Source organism: Lycorma delicatula, chromosome 3 (assembly GCF_047948215.1).
Source record: "Lycorma delicatula isolate Av1 chromosome 3, ASM4794821v1, whole genome shotgun sequence".
Lineage (NCBI taxonomy): Eukaryota > Metazoa > Arthropoda > Insecta > Hemiptera > Fulgoridae > Lycorma > Lycorma delicatula.
Window position 1 is genome coordinate 193,577,287 of NC_134457.1, and position 27,831 is coordinate 193,605,117.

Genomic DNA, 27,831 nt, shown 5'->3' on the forward strand with positions numbered 1-27,831 from the left:
TTGATGATATTTTTGTGGTCTATAATCCCATTATATTTAATGAACATTTAATAATTTTTGAACAAGTTAGATTTTAACCATAATGAATTGAAATTTACTTTTGAAATTGATAAAATATGAGAATAAATTACTTAGATGTTGGTATTGAAATCGATAATAAAAATAAAAATAATCAATTCAGAGTTTCAGTACATAGAAAACCCACCACTAACAAAACCACCCCACATAGATATTCAAATTATCTGTGGTCACCAAATTTTATACGAACATGGCTATGAGAGCAATCAATTGCACTATGTATAATGAAAATAATAATAAATTAAATATATAAATAGATATTATAAAACAAATTGCTAAATATAATGGTTATAATGAATCTTTAGTATGTAATATATGCAAAAAAAATGTCAAAAATTAAGAATAATACATATTTAATAACCATAAATAACACATACAAAATTGAAAATTTATATTTAAAATATGTATATACTTTTTATTGCAACAAGGGTTTATAATAAAAATTTATTTAAACCTGCATACCAGACAAATAACCATTTAATAAAACATTTATAAAATAAAGTACAATGATTGTGACCATATTTATATAAGTAAAACCACTAGATCTTTTAAAACTAGATTTGATGAACACTTTAGTCATTATAAAAGTAAAAAATTGGGTTCTGCTAATGTTTCTGATCATCTTATTAATAATACACATTCAATATCTGATATTCATACAAATTTAGAAACATTGGAAATTAAGAAATACAATATTAATACAAATAATAGTGTTTTTGACATTGTTGAAAGATTTTATATATATAAATATAAAAATAAATTTAATTTGATCAACCTAGATACAGAATTTGAGGATATTTATATTTAAAATATGTATATACTTTTTATTGCAACAAGGGTTTATAATAAAAATTTATTTAAACCTGCATACCAGACAAATAACCATTTAATAAAACATTTATAAAATAAAGTACAATGATTGTGACCATATTTATATAAGTAAAACCACTAGATCTTTTAAAACTAGATTTGATGAACACTTTAGTCATTATAAAAGTAAAAAATTGGGTTCTGCTAATGTTTCTGATCATCTTATTAATAATACACATTCAATATCTGATATTCATACAAATTTAGAAACATTGGAAATTAAGAAATACAATATTAATACAAATAATAGTGTTTTTGACATTGTTGAAAGATTTTATATATATAAATATAAAAATAAATTTAATTTGATCAACCTAGATACAGAATATGAGGATATTTATATTTAAAATATGTATATACTTTTTATTGCAACAAGGGTTTATAATAAAAATTTATTTAAACCTGCATACCAGACAAATAACCATTTAATAAAACATTTATAAAATAAAGTACAATGATTGTGACCATATTTATATAAGTAAAACCACTAGATCTTTTAAAACTAGATTTGATGAACACTTTAGTCATTATAAAAGTAAAAAATTGGGTTCTGCTAATGTTTCTGATCATCTTATTAATAATACACATTCAATATCTGATATTCATACAAATTTAGAAACATTGGAAATTAAGAAATACAATATTAATACAAATAATAGTGTTTTTGACATTGTTGAAAGATTTTATATATATAAATATAAAAATAAATTTAATTTGATCAACCTAGATACAGAATATGAGGATGACACAATCATTAAAGCTGCTGTATAGCAGCACTTCATAAGACATTGATAATTCATAATACTTTAGCTCTGTATAGTCGCATAACTTTGGCTAGTTACTCCATATGGATTTCTATTGTGTTTAAATTATTTATTCAATTTTGTTTTTATTATTGATTTTTTAAAATTTTAATTTAACTTGACTTCATATTTATATATATATGCAATTTTTAATTTCAATTAATTTTTTTTTTTTTTAATTTTTAGTTTTATTTTTGTTTTGATTTTTATTTGGAAAGGACTTTTAACAATTTTAAATTTTAAATCTTAAGTATAGTATAAAATAATTTATGTAATTTGATACGAATGATTTGTAAAAGTTATGTGGAGCAACTGATGATGTGAGTAACTCGTGAAAGCGCTCTTGCATGAATTATAGAATAAGGTAGGTGTCACCTATTTTATTTAATTTATTAATTCTGTACTTAGGTTGATCAGAGATAAAAGCCAAGTCATATTAACTTAGACATAAACAAAACTAGATTATTTATAGGTTTAATACAAAAACAATGTTTGGGAACTACTACCATTTATTTAATTTATATTGTAGTAAGCTGATCATTGAAAGAAGTGTTAACATTATATTCTATTCTACAGGTTAATCTTTACACTTTGCTGACAAAATTCAACAATGAAACTGAAAAAGAGTACAAAACATATAAAGAAAACTTCTTGAAGAGATTTGAAATTACAAGACTTCCTCCTTATCTCATCTTGTATATTAAGGTAAGTATTTTGAGATCTGATATGTATAAAAAGGTTAAAGGACATAAATATCTTCCTCTGAATGAAAGAATATAATCATAAGTGATTTTTAAATGTTGCTAATTCCTGCTTAATGTTTTTTTTTTTTTTTTTTCATTTTAGAGATTTATTATAGAATGAATACATACTGCATAACAAGAGCACTGACTGCTTATTCATTTTTATATACTTCAAAATTAGTGATTGCTGCTGTAACACAAGTAACGTGCGTTCTTTATAAATACGATGAGGTCATGTTTAAAGTAGCTCTTTTATGTAATTTTATAATAAATTACAGTTGTAGTGCATGTAGGCTGCATTCTTTTATCTAAGGTCGGCATCATTATTGCAATTAAAACTTTGTGAACCAGCTTTGAACAACTCTATGAATATATATAATTTTCTTAAATAACTGAGCTGATTCTACTTAATTTGCTGCATAACAGTTGTTCAAAAGAAATTAAAAAGCAATTTTTACAAAATACAGACTGTCTCACAAGTAATTTTAAAATTACTAATTTTTGGTGTGCCAGTTTTACAAAATATGAAAAATTAACAAGATTTGGTAGATATATATATGTATGTAGTATATAGTATAGTATACAGTATAGTATAGTGTAGTATAGTATATAGTATATAATATATACAGTACAATAACTAACACAGTAAATGCAAATAATCCAACTGTAGTTAAAATACAGGTCTCCAAACAATTTACTACTTAAAAAAATAATTTCAGTTTTATGGTGTCCAATCACTTACATACAGCAATTATAATGAGAAAGCTATGACTAATTGATGAATCCATTTCCTCGCTTTACTTGAACCATTTTTTTTTACCAGTAGGACATGAAATTTTTTTCCCTATGTCATCCAATAGATTGGATGTGTATTTGACTAAATTACTTTCATCCGTTATTAAACCAGATGATCAAATTCCACTCTTCAACATGGAAAATAGTTATACACATTAAATGCATCTTATCCTCAACTGCTGATGAACTGTATCCTTTGTTACAAATGCTGTTTAGTTTTTATGCTGTGTCTTAATATATCCATCCATTTTTCCTCAATATAAAATTCTTTATTATTAATTTTTTTATTAAGGATACTCAAAATAAATAATGCTTCTTTGTATTTCTTGATAACATGAAGACTGTACATTAACATTGTTATTATCATCTGCTTGTGATTTCTGTAAATTTCTTGCAAACTTATCTGACCAAAACATTCTTATCACTTATATTAATCTTAATATCCATTTTAAGTACAACAAATGTGGGAAATTATTATGGACTTGATGAAATCAAAAATGTTCCTAGATTTATTGTGATTACAATAACCGTGCATTATAATTTTGGATTATAATTCATAGAATTATCCCAATTAATCAGCACCATTCAGTGTATTTTATTTCTAAGATTAATTACAGTAATCAGTATCATTGTAGCTGTCTTATTAATTTCTTACATTAAAAGTATACAAACTTCATTCTTACTTTCAGTTATTTGTGTAGTTGTTGTTGTCATCATCATAATGTTCAATTGTTCCTGGATTCAGTTTTTTTAGTGTAACTGTTTTTCACATAATGATGTTTGTTTACTGTAAAAATAAAAAGTTGGTATATTAGTTTAATACAGCCGTACAAGTTAGTTTTACACAATTCATTTGCTGTCAGAGTATGTTTTATCTATGTAAAATGCTGTTCAAATATTATATTTATTTTTAATAAGTCTTTCTGATAAATAACAATAGAATATATAGTTAGACTATTTGTTTGTTTAAATCCAATTTTAGTTACATATTACCTGCTTTCCAGTACAAAATGGTATACGATAGTTTTTTTTTAAATTTAAATATTGTCATACGTTATATTTTTAATTTTTTGTTAGGTTCACTGTATATTATTAGCAGTGTTTATTATCCCAGTTTGACTGTATTATTTTTTATTTAATTATTCAAGAAATGATATACAAATATATTATTTTTAACAGTTTTGTGAATATTTCAAGAAATGTTCTAAAAATATGTTTATTACCTTATAATATTATACCTTTTTTTATAAATATTGTTTTTTTTTTCCATTTTTCAGAGATTTACAAAAAATACTTTCTTTGTGGAGAAAAATCCTACCATTGTAAACTTTCCTGTTAAGTAAGTAAATTAAACTTAAATTACTGTAATTTATAATTATTAAATTACTATCATTTTGATTTTATTAATCATGGTCTATACTTTAGATGGTAATCATTAGATAACTGCTTCAACTGATACATTAACCCACCATTTCCAACCTTTTAGTATTTGCAACCCAATTTTCAGTTATAATTTTCATCATGCCCCCTCTCTCATGCAATAACAATGTATACAATAATAATGTATTTTGATGCTAAAGCTACACTACAACCTTAATTACAAACCTTACAAATTACCAAGAATAAGTAAATTTATTAATTTTGGCAACATCAATCCGTTTCATTGATAAAACCAGAATCGATGCCTCTCTATTCCTCTCTATCTTATATCCACCATATCGAACATTCTTGAGCCTTCACGAGAAGTTCCGATTTGTCTCGAACATAATGGATCGTCTGTGCGACCATCTGCGCAATCGTGTATAAATACTGCTCCTCATTCAATTCCAGCCAGTCTCAGTTGATTTGATCCTTGTATCGCTATCAAATCTATCATGAATGTGTATGTTGTAATTTGTGAATTAATTGCAATTCATGGTATTAAATATTCATGGCAGTAGATTTATACAGAATCATGGATAAGTTTTTAGGTAGGCATAAGCAAGCATTAGATGATAGTGAAGCATCAACAAGTGCACAGATGAGTGTGGTTCCGAAAATAAAATCTAGAAGATATTCTCAAGAATACTTAAATTTTGAGTTTACCAAAGTAAATGAAGACCCTTTGTGTCATTTGCTCAAAACTTTTGGCAACAGACAACATGAAACATAATAAACTTAAATGACATCTGGAAAGGCTTCATAGTGAGTACATTAACAGACCCCAAGAATTCTTCAAATTAAAATTAAAATCTTTTGAAAAGCAAACATCATTTTTAAAAAAAACTTTATCTGAATGAAAAAGCTTTACTTGCCTCTTACAGAGTTTCATATAAAATAGCCAGATGTAAAAAGCCTCACACCATTGGTGAGAGCTTATTTTACCAGCTGCAATTGAAATTGTAGAAACTATATTTGGAGATAATTTTATTAAACATTTGCAATCCATACCTCTATCAAATCGTACTGTTTCCCATCAAATTGGTGATATAGCTAAAGATATACAGCATCAGCTTTTTGGGAAGTTGTGTGACAAATTGTTTTTATTTCAGCTTGATGAGGCAACAGATAGCAATAAAGATGTTCATTTCATTGTCTATGTTTGATTTTGTGATGGAATGTCAGTAGTAGAAGAACTACTTTTCTGCAAACCATTAGAACTCAAAGAAACAGCACTCGCATTATTTGCTATCTTAAATGATTTTATAAACGAGGCTAAGATAGAGTGGAAAAATTGTGTCTGAATATGCAACAATGGTGCTCATTCAATGCCAGGAAGATTCCAAAGTATGCAAGCAGTTGTGAAACAAAAATCTCCACAATGTGTCTGGACACATTGCATGATCCTCCGAGAAGCTTTGGCTTCCAAAGAAATGAGTCCTAGTCTGAATATTGTGCTAACAGTTGTATTCATAATAAATTATATAAATATGAGACCCCTAAAATCAAGAATCTTTTCTGCACTTTGTAAAGACATTGGTGCAGCATATTTAGCGTTACTATTTTATTGCAAGATAAGATCATTATCACGTGGGAAATGTTTGCAATGTGTTTATGAATTCAGAGATGTAATCATCATTTTTCTAAAAGAGGAAAACTGACTGGAAGCCAAGAAGTTTCAAGATTGTTTATTTGTAATGGAATTGAGCTACTTGGTCGACATATTTGAGAAATTAAATACCTTGAATCTTCAACTCCAAGAAACTAATACACATATGTTGCATACGAGTGATTAAGTTAATGGTTTTTATATAGAAAATTGGAATTGTGAAGCAGAAATTTAAAGCAAAATCCTAGAATTATTTGCAAATATTGATGATTGTGTTAAAACATACAAGACTGAAGAACAACATTTGAAAGTTTTTTTTTGTAACCGTTGAAAATCATTTACCCATGCTGGCAAATTTAAAAAGTATTTTCTTGCTGACGACAACTTGGTAGCAAGTTACAAGTGGGTTAGGAATCTCTTTTAAAATACTCCCGAAGGGCTATCAACTGCCGAACAAAACATTTTCATAGACTTCACAGCAAGTGCTAAAATCAAAAAACAATTTAGTAATCACTGTTTGAATTTTGGGCAGGGGTGAATGATGAGTTGTTTTCTGCATTGAAAACAAGAGCATTTTGTATACCATTACCATTTTTAACATCTTACCTTTGCGAAACCGGATTTTTTTGCAGTGGCTGCTTTGAAAACAAAATATAGATCTCAGCTAAATTTAGAAAAAGAACTCTGTGTCTATTTCTAATATTAGACCTCCTTTGTAAAACTTTGCTCTGCAAGAGAGGTCCAAGGGAGTCACTGATAACTATTAAATTTATTTTGATTTTGGTATTGATAAGTTAATTATTAATACATTGTGCAGTACTGATACAATCCTATTTATAAATGTGTAATATCAGGGTAGATATGTATTTTATTATTTATTATGTCATAGTGTATTTTGTTTTATTTTCCTTTCAGTAAATTAATAAATTTTTGTAATATTTTCTTTTCTATATACTCGTGCCCCCATTTAGTGTAATCATGTTTCTGCAGGGGGAGCACACTCCACAGATTGAGAAACACTGCATTAACCAATTCTTTCAAATCACTTTCATTAGGCTTTTTTTAAATTATTTCATTTTCAAAATACCTTTTTCCTCCCTCAAGCCCTAAGCAGTCAATTCTCTTTGTGAATTTTTTTAGCTATGAACTAAGATAATTCAGAATGTTACAAATATCTAATGTTGTGTTGATTCACTTGTCATTCTTACCTATACCTTGTTTATTTCTCAGTGTCATTATTTCATAGATGATAAGGAATTTTTTTTATCTAATTTTGTGTAGATTTTTATGTGCTAGATGTGTTTTTTCTATTTGCCAGTGCGTTGTATGTGTCCTGTCATTTTTAATTAGTTGTAGCATTAACTTAAAAAAGAAAATTTGTATTTTTGTAGATTTTGCTGTCTATTATGCTAAATTTGTACAATCTGTATTAATCGGTATTAACTCGAATTAAGCTGACAAATTTCTAAAGAAATTAAGAATAAACTTAAAAATTAATAAATAAAGACATCCAATATAACTATGAATACAATACATATGCAAAAATACTCAGGCAAGCATTAAGTTCACAAACGTAACACAATATTTAACATCATAATTTTAACACACTATTCAGCTTTACAGTTTATATTTTGTTTTACTATCCCAACAACTTAAATAAGTTTTCCTGCTTATAAATTATTTGAAGGTTCATTAATTTTATGCTCAGATTAAATTTGTAATTGTAACATTTTTGTAGTTGCCCTAATTATTTATTGTTATTCTTTCATTGTTTTTCTCAATAATTACAAAATTTATATAAATTTTCACAGTATCAAGAAAAAATTGCAAATCTTATTTATACTGTACATTTATTTCATTCTAGTAAATTTCTATATACACTTAAAGATAACAATCAGATAGCAGAAGGTTTTACAGTAATAAACAAAGTAAATAAATATTTACCTAATAGTTATAGATAAAATTTAAAAACTGTTTGAAAAAGTTTAACAGACTATAAAAAGAAAAAAAAATTAACATAAATCCTTTTTTAATATTGCACTGAAAATGAAAAAAATATTTTTCTTCTTTGTTCTCAATACACTATTTAAAGTTTATTTTTTGAAGTCTGTGACAAATTCTAGTGAATTTAAACAATTACTTTCTCATTTACTTCTCAAGTAAATTTCTTCTATTGAATAAAGCTGTATTACTTGCTATGAATATCATTCAAATTTATGGCCTACCATAAATTTCATAATCTATATATCTCATGCACTCAATTCATTTAAAATTTGGTGCAGACCTCAAAAAATAATTTTCAAAGACTGTATTGATTGTAAATTGGATAACTTATTTTTTTCAGTGCAGTATTTTTTTTTATTATAATTTTTTCTTGTTGAAGTCAGTTCAATTTCTTTTTTTAATTATTTTATTTTATTATTTTTATTTAATAACTTCATCAAAGCAAAATATAGGCAGGCCTACAAAAAAAACTGCTCATAAGAAAAAAACATTCTCTTAAAACAAAACAGGCTTGTTACAAACAACTTAAAAATGCTAAGAAAAAGGATGTGATATAATGATAATGAGATATATCCATACATACATACATATATTTATATATATGTCCTGCCTTCCAACAAAAAAACATACTGAACCACCAATTTTGCAACATAATTTGTTTCACAGAAATTCAGTACAGTCTCGTTTTTTTCATTGGACTAGAAATCAGGACATAATTTTTCACTACCTGAATCTTAAAATTAAAGTGTTTCAGAACTTATACAAAGATTACCATTATTTTAATTGGAGGAATACGCCTATAAATGTTTGCAACATTTTCTATGGAGGACTGAAAAAGAAAGGAAAACATCAGACTAAGATAGATATATGTATAAAAATTAAAAATGCATTTCAATTTTATTTATTTATTTTTGTCATATTTTTTTAAAATAAAAAAGTGGTTTTATAATCATTACACGTAAAGTATAAGCAATTTTTCAATATTTTAATTCTCAACTGATAGAATATCCAATAATTTTATCATATGATATCAAATCTAGGGGAAAATTTACTCAAAATTTACTTTTTTTTCAAAAAGGTAATGTAGTAAATCGCTTTATTTCGATGTTACCTTCGGGGTTTTACTAAAGTTATAAATGTTAAATTATTTCAGTAATATTCATCACATTGCACCAAAATTTAAGTATAAAATATTTATTTTAGATTTTATTGTTAAAAATATTGGGTCTTATTGATCATACACATCAAAGCCATCTAAGTAATAACTACCTAGGTCAGAGTTTTTCACCCAATACTTTTATCAATAGTCTAGCTCTCTTGGTAATGGAGTCAGACTACCATGTGATGCTCCTTATTGTTTAAAAAAGGATTTATCAGAATCATTGTACTTGCTGAAAAGTTATGCCTGGATAAACAGCAACAAAAAAATATACAGGTCAAATTGGGAACCTCCTCATTTTTTAAGCGTTGTTTAAAAATCAGAACTGATGAGAATTAAATTCCAAATTATGCCTCTCAGTTAGTTATTATCTATTTATGTATTTTTACGGGCATCGACTACTAAGGTCATTAGCCCTCATCACATTCTTTAAAAGAAATTAGTACCATCGGATCGTCATATGTAAGGGTGTAAAGGGCCGTTACATTTTATTTAAAAGCACAATCTACACAGAAACATTAATCTCAACAAGACAAAAATAACACTTATGGGGTGTAAAGGGCCCCGTTATTAAAATTTGAGATAAGGTTATCAAAAGACCATGAAATTAAAATACAAGATATCAATACCATTTCTTTCTTCTACGTGTCTTGTTTATAGTTTGTTTAAGCACCCTCGGGGCGACCAGAACCGCCGTTGAGCAGTATATCAGTTGTGCCAGGGTGCCGTGGCAATTGACTCCTTATAAATAGACTACAGGCATGCACCACGCCCACCCATAGCCTCACGCCCTCAGTCCACCCTTGAGGGTCCCCCATGCCATCATTGGACACACCCCGACTCACTGCTCTTGAATGCAGACGAGCCAGGGTGGCATAGGCAAGAGGATTACCTCCCATCACTATACGTGCCACGCTTCGAGACTCCCATATATAAATGAAACTACCTCTCAGAGACTCTTTATCACAGCTTTAAATTTCTCACTTTTACAGACTTCTAAGAAGTCCACTGGCGTGTAAATAAGCAACTATCTTTTCTTCATTTCCATTATCCAGATCAGCAGTAATGTCATTTCTTAGACGGAACCTCTTTCTGAGGTCCTTATATATTGTACACTCTTCTATTAGATGCTTGATTGTCAGTGTTTTATTACAAACACCGCACATTGGTCTCTCTTCGCCGGTTAACAAATATGAATTTGTTAATCACGTGTGACCGATTCTAAGTCTGGTCACAGCTACTTGTTCACGGCGAGTCAACTTTACGTCGCTTTTCCATTTATATGGAGAAATTTTCACTGAGTTTAATTTTGTATTTAAACTCTTCCAATCAGTACTCCATTTACTTCTTACTATATTAGTTAGACAGTTTTTAACATCTGCCACTCTTACAGGAAATGCATCCAAATCATCGCAGACTGTTGCCTTTCTGGCAGCTTTGTCTGCGCTATCATTACCTGTAATACCAGCATACCCTGGAGTCCATACAAATACGCATCGCTGTTCTCGTTGGTTTAGAACATACAAAATGGACAGGATGTTTGAAATTAGGACATCCTTAATGTTCTTGTTCTGAATTGCAACAAGTGCACTTAAAGAATCGGAACATATTAGCACTCTCTCTTCACAATAGTGTTCAGTGTAGCGAAGAGCTTGCTGAATTGCAATAAGTTCTACCGTGTAGACACTGGCCATATCTGCCAGTTTCCAAAAGTGGGCTTCTCCATTTACATATATGGAGCATCCAACACCATGTTCGGTTTTAGAACCGTCAGTATAAATTCTAATATGTTCTTCGTAACTACTGACGGTTGCCAAAAATTCCTGTTGGATGATCACTGCTGGTTTCTTTTTTATTTCTTCCTGAGAAAGATCCAACCTTGTATTTACCGCTGGGAAGAGCCATGGCGGTATTTCTCTAGTAGAAATTGCTAATGTGTCTGGAATAGGAATTTCGTATTTCCTTCTCAATTCGTGGTACCTAATTCCGGCTGGTCTGGAATAGGTAGCACGACGTTCGTATAATGCAGCCATAGGATGGTTGTTGAAAAGTTTGTTATTTATATGGGCAGGAAAACCCCATATATTTGCTGCATATCTTAGCAAAAGGATCTCTCTTCTATAATGTAGTGACATTATTCCGGCTTCGGACATAAGGCTAGTTGCCGGACTTGTGCGGAAAGCGCCTGTCTCATATCTTATTCCGCTATTATGAATTACATCTAACTTTTTAAATGTGACTTCCTAGCGGATGAATATGCAATACATCCGTAGTGTAGTTTTGATTGAACCAATGCCTTATACAATCTCAATAATATCTCTTTATCTGAGCCACAATTAATGTTTGATAAACATTTTATAATGTTTAGGGCTTTTTTGCATCTAACACTCAAGTCCTGTATATGTAATCCCCACGTAAGGGATTTATCCAATACTAGTCCTAAAAATCTCATGTTATCTTTATATTGTATTGGATTATCGCCAATTGTCAACGTATGACTTTGATGAGGAATTCTCTTCCTACAGAAGTGTACACAGCACTTTTTTTCTGGTGAGAATTGGAATCCATTATTCCTTGCAACTTCATTTAGAGTGTTAATCGCTCGTTGCAATTTGTATTTCACCATAGCAGTCTTGTTGCTGGCATACACAATTGCCAAATCAGCAACATAGACGCTTTTGCTGATTTCTACTGGAATGGCTAATATCAGTTTATTAATGGCGATGGTAAACAAGGTACCGCTCAGCGGTGAACCTTGTGGTATGCCATTTTCCAAAATTCTTTCAGATAAATATTCATTGTTGACATGTACTTGGAAGGTACGGTCATTCATATAGTTGCTGAGTAATACTGGCAGATTGCCATGAATGCCCCAATCATGTATCTGGAGCATTATACCATGTCACCAGGTCATATCGAAAGCTTTCTGTAGATCGAAGAAGACTCCGACACAATGTTTCCTTGTAATAAAGCTGTTATATATAATGTTCTCTAAGTTGATCATTTGATCAGTGGTAGAATGGTATTGCCGAAAACCTGCTTGATATGGTGATATCAGGTTTTCTTTTTCCAAAACCCAGACGAGTCGACTATTAATCATTTTTTTGAGTATTTTTCCCATAGCGCACATCAAAGAAATAGGACGGTAGCTATTGGGATCTGTTAAATTTTTATTTTTCTTCGGTACTGGAACAACATGTGCTTTTTTCCATTGCTGCGGGTACATTCCATCCTGCCATATTTGATTATACAGTTCTAATAATCTGCGTTTTGCAGTGGTATTCAGCTGCCTGATCTTTTATAGATTATAGTGGATTTCATCTGGACCAGCAGCTGTGTTGCCTGCTTTCTCCAACGATTTCACGAATTCTTCCATTTTAAATGGTACATTATATGAGTAATTATACTCAGTTCTGAAGTTTAGTAGACCTTCAAGTTGTTCCTTTTTGGTCCGAAAACCTTCTTCGTAGTTGGCCGTTTTGCTGGCCTTCTCGAAGTGATTGGACAATAGCTCTGCGATTTCGTTTGGAGTGTCTTTAATTTCATCTTCATCTTCATCTTGAAAGCTAGTTATGGGAGCAAAGTTTTTACGCCCACAAATCGCCTTCACTTTCCTCCAAACGTCTGATGCAGTAGTACTTCTGTCAACGGATGACACGTGTGTCATCCGTGCTGCCAGGATTGTTTCTTAGAATCTATCATGAGACGTTTTGCATACGCCCTGTATTTCTTAAAGGCAATGAGATTCTCTGTTGTAGGACATTTCTTAAAGGCGTTATACGCTCTTTTCTTTCTTTTAACAGCTTCACTAATTTCATCGTTCCACCATGGAACGGGTCGCTTCGTAAGTTTCCCAGATGTTTTGGGAATATATCTTGATGCCGACTCAATTATTGCATTTGTTATAGCGTCGACATCTCCGATAACTCCAGTTGTTTCAGGAAGTATCGTTCTAGCTGTGAAGCTCGTCCAATCTGCCTTATCAAATAACCATCTTTTAGAGATGGGATATGTTTTTCTTATAACATCAGTTACAATTTGCACTGGGAAATGATCGCTTCCATGCAAATCGTCTAATAGATGGAAGCTGTATCCCGGTGCTATCGATCCGCTTATAAGTGCAAGATCTATACAGGACGTCGATCCATCTCTGGCATTGAAAAAGGTTCCTGATCCGTCGTTTAAAATAATAAGTTCTGAATTTATCAGGAACCTTTCCAATTCTCTTCCACGGGGATCTACTCGATCCGATCCCCAAAGAAAATTATGAGCATTAAAATCACCCACCAGTAAGACAGGTGGGGGAAGCTCAGAAATTAACCGCGCCATGTCATCCTCCTTCCAATCAAAATACGGCAGGTATATGCTGCAAACTGTGACCTGAAGCGGACGCTTCATTCTAATGGCGACCGCTTGTAGATTTGTTTTTAGAACAACCGCTTCGGTGGTAGCTCTAGTCGATGTTAATATGGCTACTCCAGCTCTAACTCTTACATTTGCCGGTTGATCTCGCCGAAATATATCGTATCCTTTTAATTTAAAATTCTCATTTCGGCAGAAATGCGTTTCTTGCAGACATATACAAATCGGGTCTACATCATGTACCAAGCGTTGGAGCTCATGGATGTTTTTCAAACATCCATTGATGTTCCATTGTACTATCGACTCGCTGATTTTAAATTAAATTATTGTCTGGGTTTGCCTATCGGCCATCCTTTTTTTCTCCATATTGCGAACAGCTTCGTGTTCGCGGAGAACGCCGTCGCCCGTGTAGCTTCCGGTCTCTGAATCGGAGACCATCTAAGCCGCCGACGACGACGGGCATGGATCGGCGCCGATTGAGAGGCGGCAACCTGGCCGACCCCCGACACGGGAGCAGCACCGGTCACCGCCTGTGGAAGGGGGGGACACTCACCCCCCCTGTCTGGTTTTTGGTGGCCTTTGAGGCTTAGAGGCCACTTCAGTTGTAGGAGGTTGGGAGCCTCCATAACGGACTGCGAAGCAATCACTTTCTTCTGATCATCTAATATCTCACTAAGTCGAACTTGAACTTCTGGTTTACGTCCGTTTTCTTTTGGTCAGGAGCAACTTTCTGTTTCGAAGATGTATCTGCAGGAGGCTGTACAATTATTCTTGGCTTAACAGCTTCTTTGCTGCTGAAAGGCTTCATTTTATTTTCAATGATCCTTTCAATTAAGCCAGCCAAAGTAGGCGCAAGTTTGTTAATGATTGCATTCTCATCAACAGCAACTGGAGCAGGAACAGCAGCCGCAGCCTGAGCATAGGTTGTTGTTGCTCTAGGTCTGCGGGCATTTACAATCTTATTTGCTTCAAAGTAGCTGACCTTTTGCAGCTTTTTTTTGCGTTTTTACTTCCTGCACAGCCACTTCGTCTTTGTATACAGGATAGTTCCTGGATCTACAGGAATGCTGTCCTTTGCAGTTAATACAAGTAAGAGGCTCCTTACATGGCTCTCCTTCATGTACTTCGTCACCGCACACGCATATCTGTGGTCTCTCACACCTAACAGCGGTGTGGCCAAAGCGTTGGCACTTAAAACATCGCATTGGTTGTGGGACAAATGCTCGCACGTCTAATCGATGTATCCCTGCTCTTATCTTCTCCGGCAAAGTTGGCCGGTTAAAAGTAAGTACATGTGAGGCTGAAGGTAGGACTTCACCATTCCTTCTCATGTTCAACCTCCGACACTCTAGTACTCCTTGCGGTGCTAATTCTTCCACAATTTCCTGCTCTGTGCAGTTAAGAAGATCCCGACAGACCACAACACCCCTGAAGTGTTGAGCGTGCTGTGGGGATCGACGCGGTACAGTAAAATCTCCTATCTTTTGGAGCCCTAGGATCTTCTGAGACTGTGCATCATTCACAGTCTCCACATGAAGTCCATTAAAGGTTTTTCTTATTTCTTTCACAGGGCCTCCAGCGCATTTAGTTATCTCCCGAGCAATGAGAAAAGGACTCGCCCAAAGAAATTACCATCCTCCTTTGTAATGACCAGATACTTAGGCTTTGGAACATTACTATTCTTAAAAAAAAGCTTTTTGTAAGCTTTTTCTAGCCTAACCTTCAATTTTCTTGAACTCCACACTTTCTCCATTTTGCCTCAGGCGAAACGGCCGGTTCTAGACGAAGGTATTTACGTGAACCCTCTGCCACGTTTGTTTTTTTATCAGTTTGCATGATCGTTGATCCCTTCTGTAGTAAGGCTAGCTGCCGGGGTACACCCCTACTCCAGGGCTACCAGCCCTGGAGGTCCATTCCGGTACTCTGGTGGAACCGGCATATGTCTTGGCAGAGAGCGGATGCGCAGTCTCTGCACTGACTCCAGGCCCCTCCACACCGAGGTTTTCAGGGCTCCCATGCCCCGAAAAACATGGGCACCTTAACTACATGCTTGCCATCGCAGGGGGCATGTGGACAACGAAAGGCCTCCGTTATACCTGCAAATAACTTTACCACCGTGGCTGCCACATTGCCAGCTCTAATGGTGGTATCAATCCATGTCCTTAATCGTTAATAAAGTCGTAACTGCAGGTGGCCGTGAAACCCAGTCCTTAAACTCGGCCTGTAGATGTAATTCGGCTGAAAATGAACATTACCGAGAACAATACTCGGAACCCCGTTAGCCAGCTATATGTAATGTACATAAGTACAGCTGTTGCCGCCCTGTACGTGGAACATAGATGTTGTGTTCCGAACGTGGGGATTATCTACCTCAGGGCAGTTAGTTATTTTTGTTCATTTAATACTTTATTTGTAAATTCATTTATTATTTCTAATTGTGATAATCTATAAGATTAATGGATATTAAGTATTACTTAATGGTATTAAGTATTTTTTAAATGATACTTTTCTGTATTTCTTATTGCAATTTTTATAATATTATCTTTATTTTTTCATTTATTAAAAAGTGCACTATAATAAAATTTATTTGTTCATTATTGCTGATAATTTTTTTTTTTAATTTTCAGAAACATTGATTTTGGAGACATTCTTACCCCAGAAGTTAAAGCACGACATAAAAATACAGTTTACGACTTAGTTGCTAATATTGTACATGATGGAGAACCTACTAGAGGAACATATAGAGTACATGTCCTTCATAAAGTATGTAAAATAACTAATGTATTTGATTTCTATAAACTTTTTTCTTTTTTTTTTAGTTTATTTTTGCATTAAATAATTAGTGTTTAGCAATTGTTTTGTTGGAATGAAACTTCTAATATTTAAATTCTTAACTTAAGCAATTTATCAGTAGACATAGAATATTTGTCTATGCTAGAACAGTCATTTTTACTTACTTATATTGATAAGACATTAATTAATATAAATATAAATTAATAATTTAGAAAGAAAGCTAGCTTTGAATGTTAATTATACGTACTGATCGTAGATGTAATATTTCTATTAAGAGTTGTCCCTGAAGCACTGTGTTGTTGACTTGTATTGCGTGATGTGTTTAACAAACTTTTGTCTAGGTATCAGCAGTCAATTTTTAATTCACGTTTTTCCAGTTACTTTTTTTTCAACTAGTATTTTTTACTTGTAGAGTTATTTAAGTGGTCCATTTTTTAAAGGTTTTATATTTTATTATCTTAAAATGTAAAATGAATTAACGCTCCTCATAATGTGAAGAGATTATTTTATAATTTATTTTTGTACTCTTTGATATTGATATATTAGACAAACCAGTTGATAATTTTATAATCCGGCAAATGATTAGTCTCTATGTTGCATTGTGAAATCATTAAATCAGGAAAGTATTACATGTTGTTGAAAAGTTACAAACCTTTCATCTGAAGATCCCAGGTTCAAAACCCGGTCAGGCATGGCATTTTCACACACTACAAAATTGCCATTTCATCTTATCCTCTAAAGCAATCCCTAACTGTAGTCCCAGTTAGGATAACTCCCATATATGATTTTTTTCCATCATTGATGGATTTTTTGTTTCATATGAAGGTTTGAAATGTTTACCTCATTATATTGTTTTGCATTGATTAAATGTTTCATAAGCATGCAATTATAATTTTTTGTTATTTTTGGTAAATTATGTTATAGCAGCCACTAAAAATTATGAATACAGTATACATTTTCCCCTTAATATCTCTGCAACTATTTTTATTACAGATTACATACATTTTTTAATGGCATCTTCACATGTTCTAGATTTTTTTAAAGTTTTGCTTCATGTATCTAATAACGTATTTGGAAAATTTAAATAATTTTCAAAAGTTGGAATATAAGAATGATGATGTTATCATTAGTGCAACAAAGTAGGTAGAAGATTTTCTGATAATGAGTTCACACTGTTTTCAAAAAACTATAAATACTGGTAGTAAAGTATAGCTGTCAAAGTAAACTACGTTGAAGGAATTATAATCCAGAAGTTTTTGATATAGATGTTTTATATTAAAATACTTTTATTAAATTAACATGTTCTTAAAAGTTCTTGAAAAAAATAACTTAAATATGATTCTTAATGTACTTAACGAAGTCCTAAGTTTAATTTATGATGTACTAATAGAAACATTGTTTTATTGGCTAAATCATCTGTATTTAAAATGCAAAAAGATGCCTCTTAAAAAAACAGCTGAACTTTCCATCCTGGTTTGTTTATATCAGTGATTCTCTACAGACATGCTGTAGGCAAATGCGTAATAATTGGCCTATGAAAATAGCATTTAAATGTTTCAAACATTTGGTGTACAATGAGTAAAATTGTTGATATACTGATATTCTAATGACATGAGATTCTTAAGTTCTTTTATTCTTTAGTTTTTTTACAATTTCATGTTTGACTTATTTTTATTAATTTAGTTTTTCTCTATATGTACAAATTTTAATGAATAAGTTTTCAGGTTGTTTTAGTATTCTAATTTATCAGAAAGCACATTCTAGATTCAGTAAATTTCACAATAAGATCATTTTATTCCACTTATAACTTAAATAAATAAGTTTTTACTACAAATTTTAATTGTTTTTTTTATATTTTTTTTAGGGCACTGGTAAATGGTATGAAATGCAAGATCTTCATGTCACTGATATTCTACCACAAATGATTACACTTACTGAAGCATATATTCAGGTTCAGTTAATAAAAATATTATTTGTTTAATTAAGTACTAACATTTTTAATTAAGATTATTTCTGATGTTTTAATAGACTGAAGTTAATTCATTTGTTAATAAAGTTTACATCTCTATATATGTAAACAAATGTTAAATCTCCACTTAATTCTAATTAGTAAATCTTCAATAAATTGGATGTTTGATGTTTATATGCATCTCAGCTTACATTGATATGGACTTTTTCCTATTTTATTTTATTACAAACCTGATTTTAGTTGTGTACGGGTGAAAAGAAATGATTACTTTATATTTCTAATAGTTCAAATTTTGGATATAATCCATTTTATTCATACAGTACATTTCAAATTTTTCTTAATTTTTTATTCTTCCTTTGTTCTTAATATTTTCTTCCTCTTCATATTCATCTTCTTGTCGTTTTTTTTTTTTTTAGATATTTCTTCAGTTTATCATTCTTTTTCCTATATGATTGTTTTTTTTCATTTTTGATTATTCACCAAATAATCCAATAATAAAAACTGAATATTTTACACCGTAAGGTCAAAATTAACGTTTGTAACCAGTATACAGGAGTTCACTAAATAGAATAGTTTAATTTTATTAATATGACATACCAGAAATTTGAAACTTTTGTTAATCAGCAACTCAAGAAGATACGAATAATACTTATCTAGTAATACAAGTAATAAAGGAACTTTTACTCTATCATAATATTTCATGTAAGATTGTTGAATTAATAATTGTTTAAATATTTGATGTTAATAAAAACTAATATTTCAGCAATTGTGTAACTGTCCACGTTATTAAAGAATTGGTGGATCGTATCTCACTTTCAAGTGAAATAAGTTTAAATGTAGTGCAGCAAAAAATGTGTATCTGTAATTTAATAGGCATGCAAGGAAGTCATGTGGTGTCCACATCAGATTTTTTTATTTATACATGGTTCTCTAATAATTGATGCCTATATATAGCCTCCAGTGTCTTGGAATAAATATTATTACAAGACATTTCATTTGTCTTGGAAAGAGATTTGTCTTTTTCAAAATCTTGGAATAATCTTAATTATTTGGCTTGTATTTATCCTTTTTTTTAACTAAATGTATTTTTGCAACAATTTTGTACCCTATACGTATGATTTGGATTTTCTCATTACATTATCCTCTTTTTGTCCAGTTTTATCCCATTTTTTGTTCACTTTTTCTCTTTACTTACTGTAACATCTACTTACATTTCATCACAACTAAACTGTGGTGAGAATCAGTGTGTGTTCCTGGGTAAGTTTTGCTGACCATCATTTAATTTGAAAATCTCTCTATCTCATAATCTGTCCGGTACGGTACCTTCCTGTATCTCCTGGTCTTACATGTGTATGTATGTCTTATGATTTTTAAAATTGGCATTTCAGTCACTAGTTTATACTTAATGCAAAATTTAAAAACAGATTCCTTCTCTTATTTCTGTGACCTATTATTTTATTTCTCTCAACCATTTTCCCTTCTTTAACCTTCCCTTACTATGGCATTTCAGTTGCTGATGACAAGAAAATTCTCATCTCCTTTATATTTATGATTAAATCATCTATTTCTTTATATATTCTTTCTAGTTCAACTTCTGCTGAAGAAGTTGTCACATAAACATGCACTGTTGCTGACTTGAGCTTACAGTTTATTCTGATTAAAGAAATTCTTCCACTTTTATTGTAGAATTCTCTGACCAAAAATCTAGTTGATCTTTCTACCTTACCTTAATTCTTACTAAATTTTGTCCTAACTTTCCATTTTTTTGTTTTTAATTATCAGCTAACACTCTTATTTACATTTCAAACATTCCAGATTCTAACTCAAAAAAATCCCTTGGTTTATGTACTTTATAATGACATCCTCACTTAAAATGTTTCTTCCCAAAGATCTAATCAAGAAACTGTTCTCCTTTCAGAATATTTTATATAAGATTGCTTATTGCATTGATTAAAATAAAAGATAAGAAGAAAAGAAATGAAAATCTTGGAAATTTCAACTGTAGTTTTCCATTACTTTTAACTGTACAGTATATAAAGGCTGAAATATTTTAACTCTTTGATGTTGAGCCTATATCAACCAACAGTTAGTGCCTTGTAACAACTCCTGAAGGTGCTGCTGCCTTCCTTTCAGAAATAATCCCTTTATCTGGTCTTCACATTTACCCACTGATTATGATAGCATCTACAGTATGCCCATCTGCTTCTCAGATGCATGTAACTTTCTGTGTGAGGAATATATCACCTTATGTACAAGTACAAGTACATGTAGCCATACAGGCTTTGTCATTTTTTAGGTTTATTGTCCCCTTCTTGCATGGCAAAGCCCCTACATCTAACACACACTGCCATTGCCTATCTATAACTACCTATTCAGATGGCTTTTTATTCTCATCTAACCATCATACTTCATAATATTTCTGAAACTCGGGGGCATCCCAGTCCCAATATTTCCAGCTAGGCTCCTAATCTATAGTACCAAGAGGGAGAGTAGAATTTACGAAACTAAATAGCTTTCATTTATATTTACAATGATAATATAGCTGTGGCAGTGACTTTTATTAAACCATTATAAAATCTTCAGATTTTATAGTCACATTATTATTTAAATTTCGAAAATAATTGGAAGGCCAGCTTTACTCAATAGGCATCTTATCCTCTAATGTTGCCCATTTTTTTACAATCCTAGACAGTACCAAAGGTATTATTATGACAAGTATTATAGGTATTTTGAGGTAGTATTATACAAGTATTATATAGGTAGTATTATGACAAAATATTAAAAGTAACAAACAATCAAATAAAATTAGATTATAACTTATTTTATTACAAAACAGTTAGTGTCACATAATATGGTTGATACTGGAGTGGAATTAGTCCAAATGCAAAGGATAAATTAAAAATGAGTCAATGTTAGGACAAAATATTACTTTTATGTAATACTCATAATTTTACTGACCTGTATTTATGTATATATGAAGGACATGTGTGATCATAATCACTTGCCATGTAATCATTGGTAATACCATATAATTATCCTCATGCATGAACTAATTGTATAGTTTTTTTTATGTCATATGTATCACAAGGTAAAATAAATGATAATAATGGTGTTTAGGATGAAAACCTCTTTTTTAATAAATTCATGCAATTTTTTTTCTTCAATTAAGTTGTGAAGCCTGCAAGTTAATCTTTTTAGATAAAGTTTGTTTGTATGGCTTGTGTTTTTAGTTGGTGCTTTTTTTAATGTTAGATTAATTAAATAGTTAAATGATTATACTTATTTAATTTTTATTTTTTCCATTCAAATAAAACATTATTAAATTTGTGTGTGTGTGTGTGTGTGTGTGTGTGTGTGTGTGTGTGTGTGTGTGTGTGTGTGTGTTAATGTTTTTTAATAATTTATTACTCAAACACTGTCCTCAGTGTTCTTGTTTCTCTTCCCTGTAACTTTTCTTTGACTTTTTACGTTTTCCAGCTTTAACTAAGGTAAATTTGTTATCTGAATAAATGAATGAGTGTATTTTATTAGCTTTGTAATGGTTTTTTATTTGTTTATATTTTGTTTCAGATATATGAATTGAAAACTGAAAACATAATCAGCTGAAAAATGTAATTGCTATTATTTGTACCTTTTACTTTATAAATTATAATATAAAATCATTAATTTTTTTTTTTTTTTTGCTCCCCTATAATAATTTGGCACCTAAGTGAAACAGGTCTCTTACTTACCTGATAATTGCTTATGAGTTTTTGAAAAACAATTTTTTTTCAAATGAATAAAATGAAACCTTTCAAGGCAACAACCTAGATAACTCCCTTACCAGTTACTCAGACAATATTGAACATTTTTATTACTCTAAACTTAATACAACATTATCAGAATCTCATGTTTATTGTAGGATGCTAAAAATGAAGAAAGGGCTTTCTTTGTAAGTCTAGGATATTACACATTCAGCCTAGGAAATCAAGTAGCAATTGAAATGAGAAACAATTTTAAGTTTGAAGATAAAAACGACAAGGAAAAAGTATTCTACGCATCGCAATAATTCTCTTCAAAAGAAGCTCTGATAAAGAAAGCAACTAAAGCTGTTACCGGCATTCTGTGGTATGTAAGAATTACAAGAGATTAGAAGATTAACTAAAACAAAGATTTAATTTTTTTAAATTTAACAAAAACTAAGATTACAAGGGATTAGGACCTCAAACCCTGATTGGAATATTTTATATGGCATCCAACAGAAAACTAAAACCCCTAGTCAGATTGTTTGGATTAACTACCACAAAATCTTTTCAAGAACTACAGTTCTCCATTTCCTCAGCACTGATCCAAAAGAAGTCTAGCCAAAACTTGCGGAATACCTTTGTATGCTGTGTTAGTGCTCTGAATGTGGTTGATGAGAAAGGGACAGAAGGAACTGCAAACAAAATTTAACACCCTCAACTCAAAAAACTATTGTCCCCTCCAGTTTTCCATAATTCAACATCTTATAATTCCCCAAATCAAGCATCTGTTCCTAGCTGTCTTGAGGTTTGCACATAATTTCTATAATTAAAAACATGTTCACTTAAATAAAGCTGTAGTTATGTTAAAAAATAAGTTTAAAGATCCACTTAATTTATAAGCTAAGAAATGGTAAGTAAGATATTTCATTTATTTTACAAAATATAAACTTTTTGTTATGAAAATAATAGATTGACCAAAAGAAAAATTCTGGTTTGTCTTCTATTTTTTTTTTTTTTTTTAATTTAATCAAATCAGTAAACTTCTTTTTTATGGTTAATTCATACATAAGCTTAAAGCTTGTGCATGGAAATATGGGATTGGCATATTACAGCTGGAATGAAAAATACCAAGATAATTAAGTATATTTCAGATGAAAGGCTGAAATGCTACCTGTAATTTTATAATCATTAGAGGTCAATAAAATGTATTTAGCTGATGTTTTTCTTCAAAACTTAATTTTTTTACCTGCAATAAACTTATTGCCTATACTACTTTTAATATATTACTTACATATTTTAAAAATAAAACTTAGATTTATAAAAAATTCTTGTTATTTATTAATCAATTAACTGATTTTGTTAATCTATCTAATCTTTATAATACTAAATTAATGAACTGAAATTTTATTTTTTTATGTACCTTTAGGACAAAATAAAACTATTTTTCATTATACTATATGAAAATCATGTGTAATGGAACAGTAGCTATTTTCTTAAAAGCATCTATCTCCGCAAAATACAAAAGTCTTCTGGCACCATATCAGTAATCTCAAAAAGATTTCAATCACACCAAAGATGCACTTATTTGCAATTTCTGCAAATAAATGAAAAAAAAAAGATTTTTTGTTTGAGGGAAAAATATATAAGAAAATTGTATCTGCCTGAATTTGTTTAAATCTTCAACTATAAAAAATCTAAAAATATTATTTCCGCTTAGTACCAAACCAGGGATAAATGACAAATTTAATCAAATGTAATTGTAAAGGTTTTTATTTTGCAAAATGAATTAAACAGTGTGAACTATAGTCTTTTGTCTTGAGACTATTGTAAATCCTCTTGTAGTTAAAATATGTGGGGGATTGAAACATATGAACAATACCTGGATAAGCTTCACTGCAGGAGGCTTTTTTACTGTCCTCTCAAAGCAGCTGGTCCTGCATTATGGCAGGCTGGTATAAGTAATTATTTATAGATCCTTACTGATGTCTATTACTACTAGTTGCAAATAAAACAAAATGAAATTTAAAAAAAAATAAAATAAAGGTAAACAGTTTTTTAATATTTCTTATAACAAGGGTCAATTATTTTGTTGATATTACAAATATTTTATATAAGTTGAAAGATATTTTAATTTTTTCTTTTATTTAAGTTTCTTTTTATTTATAAAAAAAGTTATTCTTACAACTCTTAAAAGCAGTTTTTTATGTATATATTTATTGATGCATATATGATAAGCATGTTTTGAACATACCCACTTAAATTCTTTTGTTTTTCTACAAATTAGTTTAAATTCTACTTCAGTTAGATATTTCTGATTTAGCTTTCTTTTATTAAAAAATGTCAGTACTAGATCATATGTATAAAAAAAAAATTAAAAATAGTATAAAATTAAACTGCTATAATCATAATCTGCAGTTATTTTTTTTATTATCAGACTTGGGGTTTCCATCAGTTAAATCATTACAAGCTTAAGAATAAAATTTTGTAGATTTTTAACGGTTTTTTAAATTTCAGGTTTTATCATATACCATAGAACAATTTACATAAAAAAATTTAATTTTGTAATTTAATTAATCCATTCATTTTGAACAGTTTTAAAGGATTTATAAACATATAATTCTTTAAATATACAAATTATTTTATGTGAGACCATTAAACTTGGTTTAAAATCGACCTAGGAGGAAGTTTTTGTAATAATTTCATTTATTTTTCTTATATTTAGGTTTTAAGAATTAAATTTTTATTTTATGTTTCAACTAACAGTCTCCATTTTAAAATACTAATTTATAATTTCTATTAATTTAATTTCCTAATATTATTTATTTTATCAAATTCTACAATTTTATTAAGTACTCGGTATCAGCTAGTAATAAATAATTTTAAAACAGTACCAGTGAATTTCTATAAAAAAAATATATAATTCATTATTAATAATTGGTAAGTAAAATGAATTTGTATTATTTGATACTTATTTATTACAAGAAATGGGCTTTATATCTATTTATTTATTTATAAGAACAATTTGTTAACTTTTTAATATTTTCAGTAAGCATTTTTTTTTTTTTTTTTTTTTTAATTTTCGTTTTGTTAAACATAATTACTATTATTTTCATTTGCTGAAGCAGTTTTAAAAAAAATAAGCTTATCTATTATATTATCAATAATACAGGCTAAAAAAGAAGAAAATAGTGTAAAACTATTATCTGTTAATATTTAGTTACAGATAAAAACAAATAATGAAAAATAGTTATTATTTTAAAACAAACTTTTTATTTTTTAATTTCTTTTACAGTATGAAAAATAAATAAAAGTAAATTTTTATTTAAATCGAGTTTTTTTTAAAATTATAATAACCATTTTTAGTTTAAAATTTCAAAAGAAGTGCTTTTCAGTAAAAAGGTATGTTTTGAAAAGGTTCAAAATTTGTAATATTTAGATTAGTACATTAAAGTAGATACTGTATTTCAATAGCAAACTTCATCTTTTTAAATAAAATACTTCTTTGCAACACTTTGAGCATTCCACTTACACAATACTTCCATTTACTTCATTACAAGCCTTTGTTTTTAAATCCTAAACTTGAAATTGCTGTGATTGTTCAAACAATACTATTCTTTTGATGAAATATTCATTATATTTTGAAATGCCAATATTATAAAATACAAATTATAGTTTTAATTATGTCATGTAAAAGTTGTGCTGGACCATTTAGAAGTCACACACTTGAGTTCAAACTTTACCAGGTAATAAAGAATGCAAATTCAGATGAAACAAATAAAACTACTAACTACTGACTTTATTTTATAGATAGTATGGAAGTTGAAAGAAAAAAAGATTTTTGATTTCAAAAAAAGATTGTAACTGACTTCTCCTTTTTAAACTAGCCCAGTACACTTACTTGCCAGCCATTTGGTATAATGTTCAATATGTTGGCTTTTAGATCAGCTGGTCTGAAGTTTAATTCCCAGCAAGGATGTAACAATTTTTCACTGTCATTTCATCTTCCTCAATAAGACTGTTACAAAAAATCTTGAGATCGTAATTATAAAAATAAAGTTAAGATGATGACCACCTTGAAAAAAGAAAGAAGGGATTCTTTATTCAATTTGTTTGAATTTATTTATTTAACGTATGGCCCAAAACACAACACCAATTACAGTCAAAAATTACAAATAAACATTTAACCGATTAATATAAGCTACCAATTCTGGATTCGCCATCAGGAAATCTTCAGGAGTTCCTTTATAAGCTGTCGTAGGGCAAGCTTCTATGATGTGTTTAACAGTTTGATTTTCACCAAACTCACAAAGGGGCATCGGTGTTTTACCCTATTTAAACAGGAAATAGGCGCACCTAGCATGCCAAGTTTGTATTTTGTTTAGCGTTGACCATGACTTACGTGGCAAGTCAAAACCCGGTGGCTTTTGAGTAACACATGGGATTTGGTTATTCTGTTTTGTGGTCCATTCTTGACACCAGGCATCAGCCGTTAGGTTAAATCCTTCCTCTGTGGCAGCAATTGCTGTTTTGATAGGTGGCTTTCTAGATCGAAGGCGACCACGATTGGCATCCTCAATGTCCTCATGTATTGGTAGGTTTCGATTGCCCATAATCTTCTGGTACTCTCTTACAAGAGCGTTCACACGGCGCAGGTTTGGGGTGGTATGTGGCTCAATACTGGGAGCCATTCCACAGGAAGTAGACCTGATTACCCCGGCAATCATTCTCATAGTGTTATTAAGTTGAGCATCAATTCTATGAACATAAGGGCTATTAAGCCAGATTGGCGTGCAATATTCTGTAGCCAGGAAGACGATTTTCAGAGTCGACGAGCACAAAGTGGAAGCCAATGCTACCCACATTCTTCCACAGAGGTTATGTATAACGTTGTTTCTTGCTTTCAATTTCTCTGCAGTTTTCAGTAGGTGCTCCTTAAATGAAAGCGTTCTATCAACTGTCACGCCTAGATATTTTGGTGTCTTATTGTGAAAGAGCCATGTATTCTCAAATATTAGCGAACTTGTTACTCAGATGGAAGCATGACACCTCTGTTTTACTAGCATTTGGTTGGAGGCGCCATCTTCGGAAGTACCTTCCCAATTTCTCCAGGTCAGCCATCAGGACCTCCTCCGACTCTTCAAATGATCTACATTTTGTTGTCATCACGCAGTCATCGACATAGCCATGCTTTTTAGATCTTGTCTCTGGCATGTCTGCAACATAGAGACATTGAAAAGGAGAGGAGCTGTTTGAATTATTAAAGTATGTCTTACTCTTCACCATCTGGATCAATTTTTATGAATATTGTTTTTAATATGTATATAGTAGTTACTCTGGTTCTGTTGTAAGTATTTCTCAGATAACTTAAATATAAAAATAGGTTTTAAACAAATATAACACTGTACACACAAATCTTTTACAATATTTTTTTTTTTTCATTATTATTGCACAGTATATATATAGCTGTTGTAATCCTGATGTTGAGTATTTTCATTGAAAAAT

The 27,831-nt window shown here is 30.5% G+C and overlaps 1 protein-coding gene across 1 annotated transcript in view; it reads left to right on the forward strand.

Moving 5' to 3' along the window:
• Usp39 (ubiquitin specific protease 39) overlaps window positions 1-22,270 on the forward strand; it is a 44,319-nt gene extending 22,049 nt beyond the window's left edge. The window contains exons 8-12 of the mRNA XM_075361263.1: window positions 2,328-2,456; window positions 4,567-4,628; window positions 16,470-16,605; window positions 18,500-18,586; window positions 22,175-22,270. Of these exons, the coding sequence (XP_075217378.1) occupies window positions 2,328-2,456; window positions 4,567-4,628; window positions 16,470-16,605; window positions 18,500-18,586; window positions 22,175-22,210 (450 nt within the window). The 3' untranslated portion in view covers window positions 22,211-22,270. The remainder of the gene's footprint in view (window positions 1-2,327; window positions 2,457-4,566; window positions 4,629-16,469; window positions 16,606-18,499; window positions 18,587-22,174) is intronic.
• Window positions 22,271-27,831: the final 5,561 nt, after the last annotated feature.